We start from the raw sequence: 17,841 nt of genomic DNA on the forward strand, positions 1-17,841 counted from the left end.
ATTATTTGCATACGTTCAGCTTTACTTGTAAATTTCCAAGACTGTTACCCTTGACTTATAAGTAAAATGATAAGCAATTGCATATTATTTCACCAGGGCAAAAAAAAAAAGCATTCCTTGAATAAAAAGCATTTCTGTATAATTCAATTCCTTAAGACCAGATTTGTCTTACTGATGGGAAAAGTATTAGTATTTTCTTCATATAGGTAGTTCATCTTTTATATCGTTCATATAGGAACTTTTATTTTTTCACCGTAAAAAAATTAGGTAATATTGGAGTAGGAGGTAAAGTAATCCAGCTTTAGCAATATTTAGATGTTTTCTCTGAAATGTCAAAAAGCGAGGGTCCAAACTGTAGTGCAAGCATCTCCTCTGAAAGAATGAGATGTAGTGCCACCGTGTCCTTGAATTTAGCCTACGTTTTAGCGGAGCTCACTCTCGGCTCAGATAATCTCTGGGGAAAAAACGGACAGATAGAGTGGTTAAACAGGAAACACTATTTTTTTTTTCAAACGTTTGAGAAAACTTGAAAACCATCTCTCGGTACTTTTGCAGTAATTTCCAGGAGTCAGAACATACAGTCCATTATTCTTCATAGTAACCAATGCACAAGACATTTTGGCTTGGGACTTGATATCGCGAAATGACGTCAAAAAATTAAAAAAAAAAACGAAGCTCGCACATGCGCAATGAGGTGCAGCTGCTTTTTATTTTTTTGTCTATATCAGCTATTGGCTCCTATCCCCGCCTCTGGGATCCGGCCTGCGCCGCGGGGTCCTAGGGGGCCAGCAGCTGTAAGGCGGTGCGGGATTCCGCACCCTACTCCAGCAAGAAAGAGCCTGAAGCCCCTCCCCACCTTTCCCGGCCAGGGCGCTCTTCTACGTCCCGCGCGCGGACAGCCAGGGCGAAGTAGGCCGACCGGCGCGGCCGCAGCGAGTTTTCTGGCTGCGCTAGCGCCGCGGGGCCTGGGTTCCCGGGTTCCGGTCTCCGCCGGCTCCGGGCTCGCCCCCGCGAGTTGGCCGCACCGTTCCCCCGCCCGCGGGGCAGCCGCTCCTCCGGGAGGCTCCGGCAGGGACCTTCGCCCCGGCCCCCGCGCGACAGTGCGGCTCCAGCTGGAGGCCTGGCCCGGGAAGCAAAGCGAAAGGACAGAGGCCTCCTTCCTCGCCAGCCGCCCGCCGCGCCTTTCCCAGCTCAGGCCGGCGGCCCGCGGCGCGGAGGGAGCGAAAGAGTCGGGGCCTGCTCCCTCCACCGCCCGCATCTCGGCCGCCGCACCCGGGTCCGCCCCGGGAGGCCCCGCGGGAGGGAGCCCCCGGCCCGGCCCGCTGGGCGCTTCCGCACTGGCGCCCTGGGGCCGCGCGCCCCCGCCCCTTCCTCCCGCTACACCCGCTGGGCCCCCGTCCGCGCTCCCGGCCTGCTCCCAGCGCCGCCTCCCCCGTTAGAAACTTCGCAGACACTGCGAAGCTACTCGTTGGAGTTGGAGAAACTTAGGAAGAATGGGAAAAGCCGAGGAGGTCGGGGAGGACCACGTTCTTCCCTTACCCTCGGCCCGACACTCCTGTCCACATTGGACGCGGCAGCCTGCCAGCGCCCAGGAGAGCCGACCCGGTGGACACCCCGCTTGGGGACCCGCTGGCGTCCGGCTTCGGCTCGAGGCGGGCGGCCAGCCGCGGCGCAATCCCCGCGGGACACGCACCTAGGGGATGCGTGACCCGGACGCGGGCTTGGTGGGCTCTCTAGAGTCGTTTCTTATGTGGCACTTTCTGTCTTTGTCTGCTGTGTCCTGCACTGATTAAAGGGTGGAGAAGATAGTACGGACCTTCTCTGACACAAGTCCAACAACGCCAACATTTTAAAGGGGTGGGAGGTATTGAGCGGGAGGGCTGACCGGCATCTGGAGCAGGGCGCTTAGTGTTTTCCAGCTCGTGATGCAGGCTTTGGGCACAGTTTTGAATTACTTAAGAAAACGCACGCAAGTCCAAACGGAAGATATTTATGTCACACTCACACACCAAGCTCCAATGATTTGTTTTTATGCATGTCACCACCGCCTTAGAAAACGACATGCTGCATTTCGGACTTATACATTGAAAGCCCCCATTTTTAGTATCAATCACTTTGCACTACATGGTGCCTTTTGGGGAAGCAAAATTATTCGTGTGTGGAATCCCCCAATCACGGGTTTCTTTGGAAGTGGAAAAGATTAGTTCCATCTCTTCATCCTCTGAATTACTGGAAAGGAAGACAGGTACAGGTATATATTTAGGAGTTTGGGGCCAGTTAAACCACTGTCATCTTGACATTGACCTTAATACTAAAAAGAAAAACTTTAAAATGCAAAGAGATGACTTTAAAAGGTTTGAAAAGCGAAGAATAGGGAGTAAGGCATAAACACAAAACATGCATAGAAATTTTAATCTTCCTTTCCCGGATGGAAGTGTGCAAGTCTCTTCTGCTCTGCTGACAAACTTGATGAAATAACTGGGTGGTCGGCTCAGACCTAAAATCCTGACATTATTTCCCAAAAGAGGCGCGATGCACCATTTAAGATAGTCATGTTTACTTTCATCATTATAGGTAATATTTCTGTTCCACTAACTTGGTTATGGACTAAGTAATGCCTTTATTTTTAATTCCAGTATGTAACTGTGGAATTATTTTAGTAATTTTAAATTTAGTGTTTGCAAAATGATTAATGTAGTCTCATAACTTCAGTAATTACATGCAATTGCCCGTTGAATGCCTTCTTAAATGCTAACAATGATTTTGGGGAAAAAATTATTTTAGGGGAGGGAAATTTCATAGCTGCATAGAACTCAGCTAATTTTTATTAAAAACAAGAAGCCTTTTGTTATTTAAATGATGTTTTAGGTATTCTCACTTCTTCGCCTACTTTACCATAAGTCCCTCATCTTTGCCCCCAAAACACTAATAGCACTTAGAGCAATTACAGCCCTTAAAACAGTGGCAGAGTGCAGTGCATGCCCATTGAATGAATGCAGGCTGCGGTATATATGCTGGTAGAATGAAGTGATGTCTATCTGCTACTAGACTTCATGTCCTGGAAGAAAGGCACATTCTTTTATTAGCAAGGTGTTTGACACACATTAATAATGAATACGTGTTAGGCTTGATGCAGAATATATATAAACACTTGATTCAACTCAATGACAGTTTTAAAATGCAGATATTAATATCTAATTAGCATATATAAATCTTTAAAATTCAGCTAGGAACTGAAGAAAAAATACATGGGTGTTAAAATTAGCAAAGCTTCTTTTAGGTATGTATAGCATATATTCCTATGATAATAGGATTTTCTGAATTCTCAAAGGAGGTACGCAAAGAGAAACAACAAGATTTTAAAACTGGCTTTATTTTGTTGTCATTTTCAGTCTCATTTTCATAAATAAAGGAGGAATTATTTGAAAAAGTGATTTTGAAGTTACATATTATGATTAGCTTTTTACAAAAGTAGCCAAAGGCTTCCAAACAAACCTTTCATGGAAACACTTTTTTGCAAGTTGTTCAGCTAATGGTTCATTCTCAATCAAATGTATAGTCTTATGTGCCAGTTACATTGTATATCTCTAAAGTCAGCTGGTACTTTAAGAACAGTAATCTTCCTGTAATACTTTTTAAAATACCGAAGTATCCCTTTGAATTGTTTTCTTTTTCATTGCTTAACTGTTAGTTTAGAGGTGTGTATGTGATCATGGGACATGCATTTAACTTTAGAAAACAGAATAGTATTTTGTTTTAGAGTTAGTACATTGAAAAATGGGTCAGAAAATACAGATTGGTTTTCTTGTCAGTAAAAGTAATCTGCCATATTTTATGCTTGAATTACTAATAATTTCACTTATATGCATATTGTAATCACTCTGTGTTACATACATTTCTCCATTTAGTTTTTAAGATTTTTTAAGAAGGAACCTAAAATAAAGAGCAAAGATCTAGCTTCTTTAATATGAAGTAGGCATCCTATATTATGTTTTATCAGGAATAATACAATTTAACTAAAAGATATTGTTAATAACAGGTACTCAGACTCTAAAGTAATTTACATAGCTTTTGAACGTCTGTTTTCAAAGAACTTAGTAGCATCCCATACTGTGTTATGTTTATAGGTTTAGACCTCTCCCCCTCTATTGAGCTCTTAACACTTTTAAAATGGAAAACAAATAGTAAAGCAGTTGCTAAAAATGGCAGTTGGAGTAGCTTAAGGGTTTGAATTGTTTGTTTAAGGACTGAAACCAAATATAAAAACTTTTAAGGGGATTTTTTTTTCATCATTCAACAAGGAACTGAAAATTACAAGGCTTATTTGCAATCTTAATTATTTACTCAATCTGTTTCCTCCCACGTCTCTAAATGGGAACGCACAACTTTAATTTTAAAGGACATATTCCCATAGGGAAATATAGATATCACTGTAAAACTTACGACTTTGAGTTAAGTAAAAAGATTGTGGCCATCACTGGCTTTTGAGCTGCAGAAGCAGAAGACATGTACCTGCCCTTCGGGGGTATTAGGGACCCGACTAAACACACTTATTCTTCTCTCTGATTGCTGGACCATTCCCCAACTATTTGGAGCTCCACAAAATATCAGGACTTCATCAAGAGCTCAGTGAAGGGTGAGATCTCAAAGATTAATATAGAGGACTCATTCCAAATATAGAACCAGTTAAGTTTGCATGCTCCCTTCTGTTGAAGAAATATCAAGGGGTTTCCTGTCTTGGCACTACTTAGCAGCAGCTGCGGCTATGTATCCACTTGACATCTGGTGAAATTGTAGTTTTTGATGGAGGAACATTTAAAGTTGACAACTGTCATTGAAACAACTGGTATATAGTTTTCAAAGACAAGCTAGAAACCAGTAATAGACTAAGTACTTCAATTTTGTTAAAAGAAACTGGGTAAAGGGTTCAAGTTATATAAGATAGGGAAGTGTGGTTTTCCAGGTAAAGGTTCTCTCTCTTTTTCTGTTGGAGATGTCATTCATCAACATAACGAAGCCTAAATTTAAAAGACTAAGACAAAATATTTACAAATCACATAAAAGTGAGGAAACAGCAAAATTAGTAGTCATTAGGAGAAAGCCAGGGAAGTCAGGACATTCATCACATCCTTTCCTCATCTGCTTTCCTCACTGAGTCTCTGAGTGCTCATTAAATGCTTTCAATACAGTGTAATTAAGTGTATGAACATGGTTGTCATGCTCCTCCAGGAATCTTGAAACCAGGAATGCCAGGTATATAACAGCGGGTTACAAAAGAAAACACGGATTCCTAAATCAGTGTTTTACTGTCAGTGCAGTGTTAAATGTCAATGCAACACTTAAGTTGCATTGACATTCATGTGTTGATCGGATTGTACAATGTGACGTGTGAGATTTCTCGGGACCGTCGAAGCTCAGACAACTCCAGGGCTGCAATTTACTCGTCTGGCTGCCCTCGAACCAGGCTCCCTTGGCGCGTGGGGCTCTCCCGGCGCTTGGTCACGACCCGCGCCGCAGTCAGGATACCACGGCGATCTGGGGTCGCTTTGTAAGGAGCTCCGACCTCCGGGCAGTGCAGGGATACTCGACGGCGCGCGATGTCCCGGCGGCTCGGCGAGCCTGGCGCGCTGAGAGCCCCAGCAGTCCGAGTCCTCGAGCTCGGGCGTCTTCGCGCCGCCGCCCCGCTCAGTGCGCCCAGGCACCGCGGCCGTGACGTCACGCCCGGGACTGGCCGTTGCAGCAAGACGGCCGCGTTCCGGTTCCGGTAGGTTGCCCGGGAGACGCGGGTACACAGAGAAGCGGCTCCCGTCGGAGGCCGAGTCGTCGCCACGATCGCCCCCTTGGTGGACTCGCAGGCCGAGCCGCTTCCCCGCAGAGCTCGAGGAGGGCAGACGGCGGCGGGGGCGCCATGAGTCAGAGGCAGGTGCTGCAAGGTAGGGCCGAGGCGGGCAGGTGCCCTAACTAGCTGGCGGCGAGGAGACCCGGGTGCGGTGGGCTCCACCGACTCTCTCTCCCGCAGTGTTCGAGCAATACCAGAAGGCCAGGACCCAGTTCGTGCAGATGGTGGCGGAGCTGGCGACTAGACCCCAAAACATCGAGACGCTGCAGAACGCGGGTGAGCCCGGAGCCCGAACCCGCGTTGCCTCCCGCGCACTGAGTCCCCGACGCCTCCGCCCCGCTGCCCTGCCCGTGGAGCTCTTGGGGAGCCGCAGTGTGGGGACCGGAGTTCGCAAAAGCATCCATTCTTTTCAGCGGGTCTTTGGGGGTCAGGCCGAGAGGGTGAAGCTTCCAGATGCGTGTGGGAGGTGCGCGTTGTCCCTATTTCCATCTTCATTGCACACAGGCAAGTGTCAGGTTGAAAGTCGAGGCCCTAGGAATTGCCTGGAGTCATTTTACGTGAATGGGACTCTACCCTAATGAGACCCATTTTATCCAAGTGCCATTTTGCATGCCACCCTGCCTTTGATCACCTTCGACTTCCTCACAGCAAAGCAATTCCAGTGGTTTAGACGTGATTTCTCGTCTTGCTTTAGTGAAAGGGGAATGATATGCTTGAATCTTTTCCAAGAAATTCCAAGTAGGTAGAGACCAGACTTTGCGAAATCCTTATGGCGCGTTCATTCTACTCCTCAGTCCGGACTCTTGCAGATGTGAGAGGGGGAGAGAGGGGGAGAGGGAGGGAGAGAGATCTTCTTATCTCATAACATAAACTGATAAGAGAAAATGGTTCTCCTTCTTCTTCTTCTTCTTCTTCTTCTTCTTCTTCTTCTTCTTATTCTTCTTCTTTCTTCTTCTTCTTCTTCCTCTTCTTCTTTTCTTCTTTCTTCTTTTTTTTCGGATGATTCTACCACCATCTGAACTGTAAGGTAGCATTTTATCACTACTGTGTCATGAGAAATCTTCAGTTTATAGGATGTGATCTTTAAAACTAACACATAATTTAAACAATTAACATGTTGACAGCAAGAATACTTAGGTGTAATGATTACTCTGGGTTTCTTTGAGGGGAATTACTACTGCACCTATGTGATACTTCGTTTTGTCACTAGGATTTTTGGCATTTATTCCTTGTGTGTTTTTATTGGGGGGCATGTATTACAATAAAGTATATTTTATAATCTTCTAAACGCATTTTAGTTTGAAATAATTGTAGATTCACAACTGTAAGGGATAATACAGAGAGATCCCGTGTACCCTTTACTCAGTTTCCCCAATGGTAACATTTTTCAAAACTGTAGTGCAATATCACAAGGAGGACATTGACATTGATAAAAATTTGTTGATCTTATATAGATTTCCTCCTTTTAATTGTTCGTGTGTGTGTGTGTTTTGTCCTATAGAATTTTATTCCGTGCGTATCCACCACCAGCACAGTCAAGATACAGAACACTTTCATTGTCACAAGGATCCTCTCTGTTGCCCTTTTATAGCCACACACACCTCCTGTTATCCCTAACCCTGGACAACCACTAATCTCTTCTCCATTTCTAAAATTTTGTCATTTCAGAATTGATAATCCTTTGTTGTATAGTTGTTTTATATGGGTTGATTTTCTGTATTCTGTGTGTGTGTGTATGCACCCGTACTCCTCCAAGTACCCAGAACAATACCGGGCACACAGTATTTCATATACACAGACTAACACAGACTAAGGTATTAGAACATGTTACATTTTAGAAGTGTATTTAAAAGTAATTTTAAAGTGTAAACTTTTAAAGTTTTTTCTCTCAGTCCCTCTCAATGACCTTTGTGAATGGACACTTAGTACTTAACAAAGATTTAGTTTCTGGACAATATGAATATAGCCAAACCAAAACTTTTAAAATGGGAAAATAATTGATATTATTTTCAAATTTTAATACTGAGATGTTAAAGTATACATAACTTTTAAGATATGGAGTATCATGTTTTAGTGAGTAGTGGCAGGTTAGCTCCTCCCATAAGAGTGCAATGTAGACTTCACAATGGAATGTAATCCAAATTGACTGTATAAGTGGCTTAGATATAAGATTCTACACTTATGGTCTGGCTTAGGAAAGACGAATACGAAAGGAATATAACTTTATGTTATGAAATTCTCTGCACTTGACTAATATCTGGGTAGCATGCTAAAATGTTTCTTTTCCTGAGGGACTTATTTTTAACAAATTTCATGTTATCGAGATACAATTCAAGCATTCCTTTAGCAATTTTAAATACAGACATAATGAATATTTCAATGTATTTATTCTTTTGATTAAAAAAGAACCTGTAAACTTTGTTATGAAAACTTTTCTTTCTTTTTTTTTTTTTCTTTGAGACAGAGTCTTGCTCTGTTGCCAGGCTAGAGTGCAGTGGCGTGATCTCGGCTCACTACAACCTCCGCCTCCCAGGTTCAAGCGATTCTCCTGCCTCAGCCTCCTGAGTAGCTGAGACTACAGGTGTGCGCCACCATGCCCAGCTAATTTTTGTACTTTTAGTAGAGACTGGGTTCCAGCATGTTGGCCAGGATGGTCTCGATCACTTGACCTTGTGATCCACCCGCCTTGGCCTCCCAAAGCACTGGGATTGCGCCCGGCCAGTTTTCTTTCTTAATGGTCAGTTTACTTAACCGTTCAAATGATTTGTTCTTTTAAAAAATTACAATTTTAAAAAAGTGCTTTAGAATGAGCCTCAGTATGTGTAAATCAATTATACATTATGGTCAAACTTTTTTTCAGTCAAATGCCTTCATTTGGTAGCTTCAGATACCAATGCATTTTACTCCTGACTTTGACATACTGTCTACATACCTGGAAGATTTTGTTTGTTTTCTCATTTTTCCCTCCAATATGCTAAGTAAATATATATCATGGATCCAAGATAATGTAAAAAATATTTTCCATATGGCTATCATGATCAAACCAGTAATTCCCTTGTTAAGAATTTTCGAATTTATTCTATGTGAAAGGAATATTAAAGGTGAAAATTGTCAATGGAGTTTTTATTTCATTTTAAGTCTCCAATCTTTTTTATTGTGTTTTTTATACACTAATAAGAGAATTTGCTTTATTAAATATGTCCAAAGTAATTGCCAAAGCAGACAAAGTATGTTGCAAGATCTTTTCTTCAGAGTTATTTGGAAAAGATTAAGTTTGATTTCCTTCTTTTTTGTTTTCGAGACAGGGTTTCACTCTGTCGCCCAGACTGGAGTGCAGTGGTGCTATCTCAGCTCAATGCAACGTCTGCCTCCCAGGCTCAAGTGATTCTCCTGCCTCAGCCTCCTGAGTAGCTGGGATTATAGGTGCGTACCACCACACCTGGCTAATTTTTGCTTTGTTTTGTTTTGTTTTTTTAATAGAGAAGGGTTTTCACCATGTTTGGCCAGGCTGGTCTCGAACTCCTGACCTCAAATGATCCACCCGCCTCAGCCTCCCAAAGTGCTGGGATTAAAGGCCTGAGCCACCACGCCTGGGTAGTAAGTTTGATTTCTAAACAAAATTATTACTAGAAAGAACTGTGTACAAAGCATCTATAACCTTGAGGTGTTTTTTTTTTCCTCACTGAGGTTTTATTCCTCTAAATTAAAAGAACTCATATGAACAATTAAAAAGTTTAATGTCTGTTATAAAATTTCTTTATGTACTCTCAAATTCTCTATCTTTGAACCATTACCTCTTGCAGCTATTTAAAAACAAATTTTGATACTTCCCGTCTGAATAATTAGTAACACATGACTGTAATAGTAGAGATAATATATTGTTACTTCTACCAATTGTAAAATTTCAGCAATTGGAGGTGTTTTGTTAGTTATAAAATATAAGAAACATGTTTTGTGGCTTACTGGAACACCAGGCCACTTTTAGTTCTGTTTAGGAGGTCTTTTGAAATACACTAATAGAAGCTCCAAGAAAATGACTTTTAAACTTAGCTATATAAAATACACTTTTCCTGAACCAGCTATTTATATAAATGGGGTAAAGTTTAAAATATTACTCAAAGTTTTACATATTACAACCTATAGTAGAACATAGCAAATCAGTAGTTATGCACATTTTCAGAAGAGTAGGAATAAATAAGTTTGCGTAACACTTTAAATGTGCACCTGTATGAAGCTAATTTTCAGATTGAGGCAACTTAATGGGTTCAGAATTCAAGAAAATAAGTCAAATATGCTGTTGACATAAAGTAATTTTAGATTACATGTATCTGGAGCAGGGTAAAAGCTCCAGATTAACTATCTAGTACCTCTTAACATGCTATGAGAAGGAAAAGCCCTGAGTAAGCATTTATCATGTATTTAAGACATACCTTGATATGTACATGTGCTATGATCCTCTTACAAACCTGCTGTTTCAAAGGATATTGAAACTGAAAAAATTAACAAAGCAACTACAAAAAATTTAACCAATCATGCTATTTAAATTTGACTTTCTTTTTTTGATATAGAAGGAGTCTTAACAGTTGTGAATACGAATGATAATTAACTCAAAACACTGACTTCTTTTTAAAAGATAGGGATAGAGAGGTTTGCTACATATGCTTAAGTGGAAAATATGCCAAGGAGCTATACACATTCTGGCTTTGTATGCACCAAACAATAAGTTCTAAAAACAAAAGCTCAGTCAGAATTTTATTCTGTGTTCCAAACCACTGTTCCTACATGGACATTGATCTGTTTTGTTAGCTGAGCATTGGTATATAGTAGAAAATAATAGAGTCAGGGTTAGGCTCTAATTGTTTCCTTAGAAAAAAAATGGACAATTAAAAAAAAATCTAAGCTGTAGATGAGCCTATAAGAAGGCTTACAAATAGCAAATTTCATAGGTTAAATTTTACAGATTAAAGTTTTGATATTTTCAAAAGTTTTTGAAAAGTTATTTAGGTATGCCATAATCCTACTTTACATTTGAATGAGGTTTCAGGACCTTTGCACTTCTGCCTGAAATCTTTCCCTATACTTATTTGACTAACTAATTTCTACTCAGTCTTTATGGCTCTGTTTTGGTGTTGATGCCTCAAGGAAATCTTGCCTGAGCCCTCACAGTAAATTAAATCTCTTGGTTTATGGTACCCTTGCTCCCAGTATTTTTGTTTTCCCCACTAAACCCACTAACTCCATTATGCTATGCATAAATTCCATGCATAGCATAATCAAAATGATTAAATAGGATGAAGGAAGGAGTAACTGAATGAGGAAGAAAAGTTTTTGGAAGTAGTAATTGTTTTCACATCCACAGGTTGGATAATTGTTCTCTTCACAAAGTGAGTTAGGCCCCAAACTGGAACTAGAACTCATTTTTAATACTGCCTCATTTTGTGCTATTTCTACTTTAACTTGTACGTATTAGTAAACTGTTTTATGTGATTCTAGGAATTCCTAATAAACCTTGGTTTTAACTGTTGAAACAAGTCCTGTCTTTAGGTATTTGAGTACCAATGGCTGTCCAATAACTGGAAAATTTGGTGGCTTTGGAGGTCTCTTTGAGGACTATCGTGGAGTTTGAGTGGAGGCCAGATACAGAGGGCTAACTTTAATTGATAAATTCCTCCAGGTTTGAGGGAGTGGGAGTAGTATTTAGTGTTTAAGCTGGCCTCAGAACTCTAGAGGGCCTTTAGGCTTCCTTGGGCTTCTAATTAGAATCTTAATCAAACCAGGAGCTCTTTTAACGCACGCAGAGGAAAGTTTGTAATCCACCGGAAGTTGGGAACCGAGGTAGTCCTGCAGAGACTACCTTGGACTGAGACCCTGTCTGCATGAAGTGCAGGCTAGAGGAGAATTTTTCAGAGCCCTGGGCTGTCAGCTGCCTGTGACTTACTGACTGCTCTCCTGGGCTTTTGAAAACACCCAGGGGTAGAATACAGTGAAGTGGGAGTCACTTGGTGTTTGTTGATTGATTGATGTGAGTATATACTTAACATTTCTTGCTTTTTAATCATGCTTTGTGTAAAGTACTTTTTGTTCACGGGGGCAGAACTTTTGGATTTCTATTGAGTGGTTGTACTAGCCTTAGGAGAAATTCAGGGCTACATCTTGAGAAAAAATTTGGCCTTGTCTTGTAGTGCGTGGAATGGCCTGTGTGAATACAAGTCAGGCCTCCCTAATTTTCAAAGTGAAATCTTGATTTTCCCATATACTCCATGCTTTCTTTCATAAGGATGGCTCAACTTAAAATTTATTGTTTATTTAGTTTCTGTTAAAAGTCTTGCTGTGGCTGGGTGTGGGGTCTCACGCTTGTAATCCCAGCACTTTGGGAGGCCGAGGTGGGTGAATCACGAGGTCAGGAGATTGAGACCACGGTGAAACCCCATCTCTACTAAAAATACAAAAAATTAGCTGGGCGTGGTGGTGGGTGCCTGCAGTCCCAGCTACTCGGAGAGGCTGAGGCAGGAGAATGGCGTGAATTTGGGAGGCGGAGCTTGCAGTGACCCGAGATCGCGCCACTGTGCTCCAGCCTGGGCGACAGAGCGAGACTCCGTCTAAAAAAAAAAAAAGTCATGCTGAAAACAAGTGATATGTGTGTGTGCGTGTATGTGTGTGTGTGTGTGTGTCTAAATGAAATGATCTCTATTCACTTTTCTAAATGTTCTGTGTTCTATACCTGCGTCAAGTTAGAATCACTATTAAAGTATATTCATAGGCTAGATTATATTAGTTTCCCATATAAATGTCTTTGTAGACTTAGTTTAATAATATATCACCCTTTTTTTAAAAAAAATTGAGGGATTACTTTAAAAAAATAGATGCTTAGATTTTCCAGTAGCTGCTATAAATCTGTGAAGACATTTTCTGTCTTGTTAAATTCTTAATATGAAGATAAACTTGCATATTCAACAAATATTTATTTGTTTATTTATTTGAGACGGAGTTTCACTCTTGTTGCCCAGGCTGGTGTGCAGTGGTGAGATCTCTGATCACTGCAACCTCCACCACCCGGGTTCAAGTGATTCTCCTGCCTCAGCCTTCCTAGTAGCTGGGATTACTGGCATGTGCCACCACGCCCAGCTAATTTTTGTATTTTTAGTAGAGACGAGGTTTCACCAGGCTGGTCTTGAACTCCTGACCTCAGGTGATCCACCCGCCTTGGCCTCCCAAAGTGCTGGGATTACAGGCATGAGCCACCGCACCCAGCAACAAAATATTTATTATTACATGGTATAGGTATAATATATAATATATAATATATAGGTGCTAGATATGAAATTTCAGGGAAAAAAAGTTCCTGCTTATTTTTATTTCACAAAGTGTTCTCCTTTTTACTTTTGCTGCCAGGAAACTCAGTGCTCTGTTCAGAACTCAGTTGCAGCAGCTATCTTTAACCTACATTTCTGATAAAATATCAGTTCTCCTTCCCACTACATAGGGGAGGTGGGACTGTACCTTTGTATACATATATTAATATTTTGGAGTAAACTATTTCAAATATTTTACAGTAGTGAAGTGTGAATAAAATAAAACATTAATTCTATCTAAAGATAGATTTTCAAACTGATTGCTTTCCATACATTTTCTCTTCACATGTTACCCATGAAAACTCTTGGAGCAGATAATCCTGTTAGTACTGTCCTGTTTATTCTCTGTGCTGCCCCATTCCTGATTGCAGTCTTCTGCAAACAGATGGATGTAATTAGGTATTTACTGTAAAAGAGAAAACACATTAGTTAGAGAAGGCAGGACTAATTCAACATTGGCAGCTCTCTAAAAAGACTTTCAAATTAAAATAGAGTTTTGTCTATATGGTATGGGGTGATTTTAGGTGAGGAAACAGTTTGAATGACCCACTTGAGTTCCTTAAAACTTTATGAATTTATGTTAAAGTGCTACGCACGTACCTGACTTCTTGTACCTAAAAAGAAAACAACTGTGAACACAATATCACCCATTTTGCTTTTATTTTAACTAAAATTTACCTGAAAAGAGAGAAAATTGCACATTAATTTCCACAGCTGGTTTATTCATTATTCTATTCACATTTATTGAGTGTCCAAGTATCAGATGGATGTTTAGATGCGGACCATGCAAAAATCGGAGGCATAGTCCCTGTGCTTAAGTGGCTTATTTGCTAATGGAAAGACATATAAATAAATAATTGTTTATTCGAAGGGCACCTTACTCAAGATTTGGGAATGAGGGATATCGTACAAGGGAGACATCTAGGAGGAGGTATGTAATCACACAGATACTGTGCTGAATTTCCTAGGAGTTAGCCAGATAAAATGGCATTCAGGTAGAGGGAACGTTATGTGTAAAGGCACAAAGACAAGAGAAAAGGTGGTACTCATGGAAAAGGCCAATGTTTAGTTATGACTGGAGCTCAGGGTAATAGGGCAAGGAGAGGAGAGTCAGTCATGGTTGGAGAAGAAACAAGTCTAATTATGAAGGGCCTCGTATGAAGTTTAGATTTCTCCTGGAATTGATGGAAAGCCATTGAAGTGTTTTAATTGGAAGAGTCACGGGATCCACTTTGTGTTTTAGAAAGGCAATTTTAGCAGTCTTTTGGAGAGTAGATAGGAGGGGATTAAATCAGGATCAGGAGACTGGGTGCTCATTTTTGCTATAGCAGTCATGTTTGATAAGAAATGTTAAAGGGGTAACATCTGCAGGACTTGGTGACTTAGGAGTAGGGATTGGGGCAGGTAAGGTGAGAGATGACTTCAAGATGCCTCCTGGACTTCTGGTTGCTTGGACACATTAGCACCATTCATCTGTAGAGAAAGGATGCAAAGAGCAGAGAGAAATTGTGATTTTACTCTTTAGTGGTTGAAGCGTGTCTGAGATATCCATGCGTCAGTGACTGTGGTGATGTAGAGTGCTAGGGCTCAGGAGACAGATAGCTGGAAAGAAAGATTTGGATATGGGGAACTAACATGTTAATTTGAAAACTATATTAAAAGCCCATTTTATATTTCCTCATGTAATTGTAAATATGTTAAGTTCCAATCATTTTATCTAGAGTATAATGCAAATCCAACTTCGCATAGCTTTCATGTTCTACATTCTCACTCAGTTGAGAATCTCACAGACAGATGGTGGTGGCTGGGACCTAATCAAGGGACGGCTGGCTAGGCACGGTGGCTCACGCCTATAACCCAGCATTTTGGGAGGCTGAGGTGGGTGGATCACCTGAAGTTAGGAGTTTGAGACCAGCCTGGCCAACATGGTAAACCCCATCTCTACTAAAAATACAAAAATTAGCCAGGTGTGGTGGCAGGCGTCTGTAATCCCAGCTACTCGGGAGGCTGAGGCATCCGGGAAGCGGAGGTTGCCGTGAGTTGAGATCGCGCCACTGCACTCCAGCCTGGGCAACAGAGCGAGACTCCGTCTCAGAAAAAAAAAAAAAAAAGTCAGACAGTTGCACTAGAAAAATGAATTAAATTTTGGTTTCATACAGTAACAATGGAAGACAGTTATGATTAATGCTAATGGTAGAAATAATGTGAATTCAACAGACTATATACCCTTTGGTATACATTCCAAACCTGGCACATAGGCCAGTTTTTCTTGGCAAATGGGCTGTGATAGACAGTAGGGAGGAGAAACCGGAGAGCATAGACGCGAGCCATGAAGAGCATCTACCTCATTGGATTGTAATGAGGGTTACATGGGTTACTATTTGTAAATTTCTTAGAGAGGTACCTGGCACATGGGAAATGCTATATAAGTGTTTGCTAAATAAGTGAATGAATTTATGATGTGCTGGTCCCCATCCCACCTTCCTCTCAGCCCTTCCACTAAAAAATGATATATCAGATATGGTAGTCCTTTACTCACAAACAACTGAATCAACACTGAATCACCAAACAAAACTTGGAAGATACTATAGCTAATGAGAATAAATTTCAAAGGAGAAAACAGATTATTTTGCTCATAATAGTTTCTTGAATTATTTACTATTACAATTGAATTCTATGTAAAAAGGCCATACTTTTTGTGATTCAATCTGACACTTTAGATAAATTGCAAGACTTTTTGTGTGTTATAAGGGATAACACCCTAAATCACAATTGACTTTATGTCTGAAAAAGTATTTCAAGAAAACAAGGCAAACAGATATGTGATACCAAAATTTGTGATTTCTTAATCAAATGCAGGAACAATGGCCAGAGGTATATAATCAATAAAGGCTGGGAGAAACCAAATCAAGGCCTGAAAATTCTTATTCTAAAAACAGGCAGGGGAGGAACACAAATAATTTTAAATAAAAAATGACCAGTGAAGGAAATGAGAACATGTTATACAATTCATCAGTGTTGTGAAACTTGGTTCAGTAAAAATCATCATATAAATATCATAATTTGTTATAGAAATATTTAAAAATCTATTAGAGTAAGGATGATAAGTATAATTAGACTTACACTGTAACAGGAGAATATGTAATGGTTGTAGTAGTAAAATCAAAGTGGATGGTAGTTTCTAGGTCCATTAGCACAAGTGTTGGGCTAGCTGTATTATTGAGAACAAATTACAAATTACCTATGCTAGGTCACTTGAAGAATAGAAAAGAAGTTTAAAACATAAGGTCTGGCCTAGAGAGGTTTATTATTTTACTGAGGATATAAGACATTTATTCACACAAACTAGAGAACCATTTAACATGCTGTGTCAAGGATGGCTGCTGTGCTGTGCTTTGCACAACTTCAGGGGTGCCATTTATATCAATCTATGTGAACGGCATTCCTTCTATTTGTGCAGTACACATCCTGCACAGCTATACATGGTGGACCTGGAATTATTCAAAGTTTTCATTTTTATTAATTTCCCTGAGAGTAAGTGGGGCAAACAGTAAAGCTCCCCAGTGACTTTCCTTTTCCCTTAAAATAAAATCAGAAAATCTTAGTTTGGCCTACAGCCAAATTTGATCTGACCCCAAGTAAACTTCTTAGCTTTATCTCTTGCTACCTCACTCCTCCCATTTTATGTTTCAAGCCAGTATGAATTTACTGAGGCTTCTTCAACAGTGGGCAACAACTATACATCCTTTGACCAAACCAGAAACTTGGAAATATCACTGATTCCTTTCCAATAATCAGTTTGTCTTCTGAATATCTCCTTAGACCTTTCACTTTCACCTTTCCTTTTGCCATTACCATTCTCCAGGCTATCTTCATATCTGGCTCAGTAACTATGATAGTTTCCTAAGTGGTCTTCCCTGCCTCTCATCTTGTCCCTTGTCATCCTTTTTCCCTACTGTAATCAGAGTGATCCTTCTTTACAAACTGTGACTTTGATCCTGTCACTGCACTGACATCAATGTTCAGATAAAGTTCAAAATACTTAAAATAGTTTATTGGATACTTCAGGACTTTTGTCTCTATTTATCTCTTAGCCTTTTTCTCCAGCTTCCTGTCTCCCTTCTTGCACTATAGTCACACTGCATTCTCAGTTTTGTCAACATATGAAACTCTTTTTGCTCTTTGTTTATACCATTCCTTCTGGGTGCAATACTCTTCAATCCTTTCTCTCCATCCCCTCCAGTTTTTCAGCAGGCTGGCAAAGTCTGCCTGAGAGCCTTCAGATCTTAACTTCAGTGTCACTTTCCCCTGTGTTGCCTCCCCATGTCCCTCCAAGCCTGGGTTAGATGCTCTGTTGTATGTTTGCAGAGCTCTCTCTACTTCTCCTATAGTGGCATACATCATAGCATGTTGGGATTATCTGTCACAACACGTTTAGAAGTTCCTTGAGGTCAAGGACAATTGTGTTTTTAATACTGTGTATATTCTTGATAGATATATCTTGAATGAATTACTCATTCAAGAGTAATTCAAAAATGTATGGTAAGAAAAGCCTCTAACTATGGGTCCACTGAACCTTTAATAGTTCTTAATTACAATGGATGGTATTAATTAATGAGTCATTCACTAATAATAAAATTATGTGGATGA

At 40.6% G+C, this 17,841-nt stretch overlaps 1 protein-coding gene across 9 annotated transcripts in view; it reads left to right on the plus strand.

Annotated features, from left to right (window-relative positions):
* Positions 1-3,367: 3,367 nt before the first annotated feature.
* The window catches only part of SPAG6 (sperm associated antigen 6), a 73,627-nt gene continuing 59,153 nt past the window's right edge, over positions 3,368-17,841 (plus strand). For 4 of the 9 annotated variants that reach the window (XM_055092476.2, XM_055092477.2, XM_055092478.2 and 1 more), the window contains exons 1-2: positions 3,368-5,933; positions 6,020-6,343. In XM_055092476.2, the coding sequence (XP_054948451.1) occupies positions 5,909-5,933; positions 6,020-6,343 (349 nt within the window). In that variant the 5' untranslated portion in view covers positions 3,368-5,908. Of the gene's footprint in view, positions 5,934-6,017; positions 6,344-8,303; positions 9,263-17,841 lie in introns of those variants that run through there. The other 5 variants (XM_003821388.5, XM_034930097.3, XM_008974842.4 and 2 more) reach the window with 2 other exon arrangements.

The sequence above is a fragment of the Pan paniscus genome, chromosome 8 (genome assembly GCF_029289425.2).
Source record: "Pan paniscus chromosome 8, NHGRI_mPanPan1-v2.0_pri, whole genome shotgun sequence".
Classification (NCBI taxonomy): domain Eukaryota; kingdom Metazoa; phylum Chordata; class Mammalia; order Primates; family Hominidae; genus Pan; species Pan paniscus.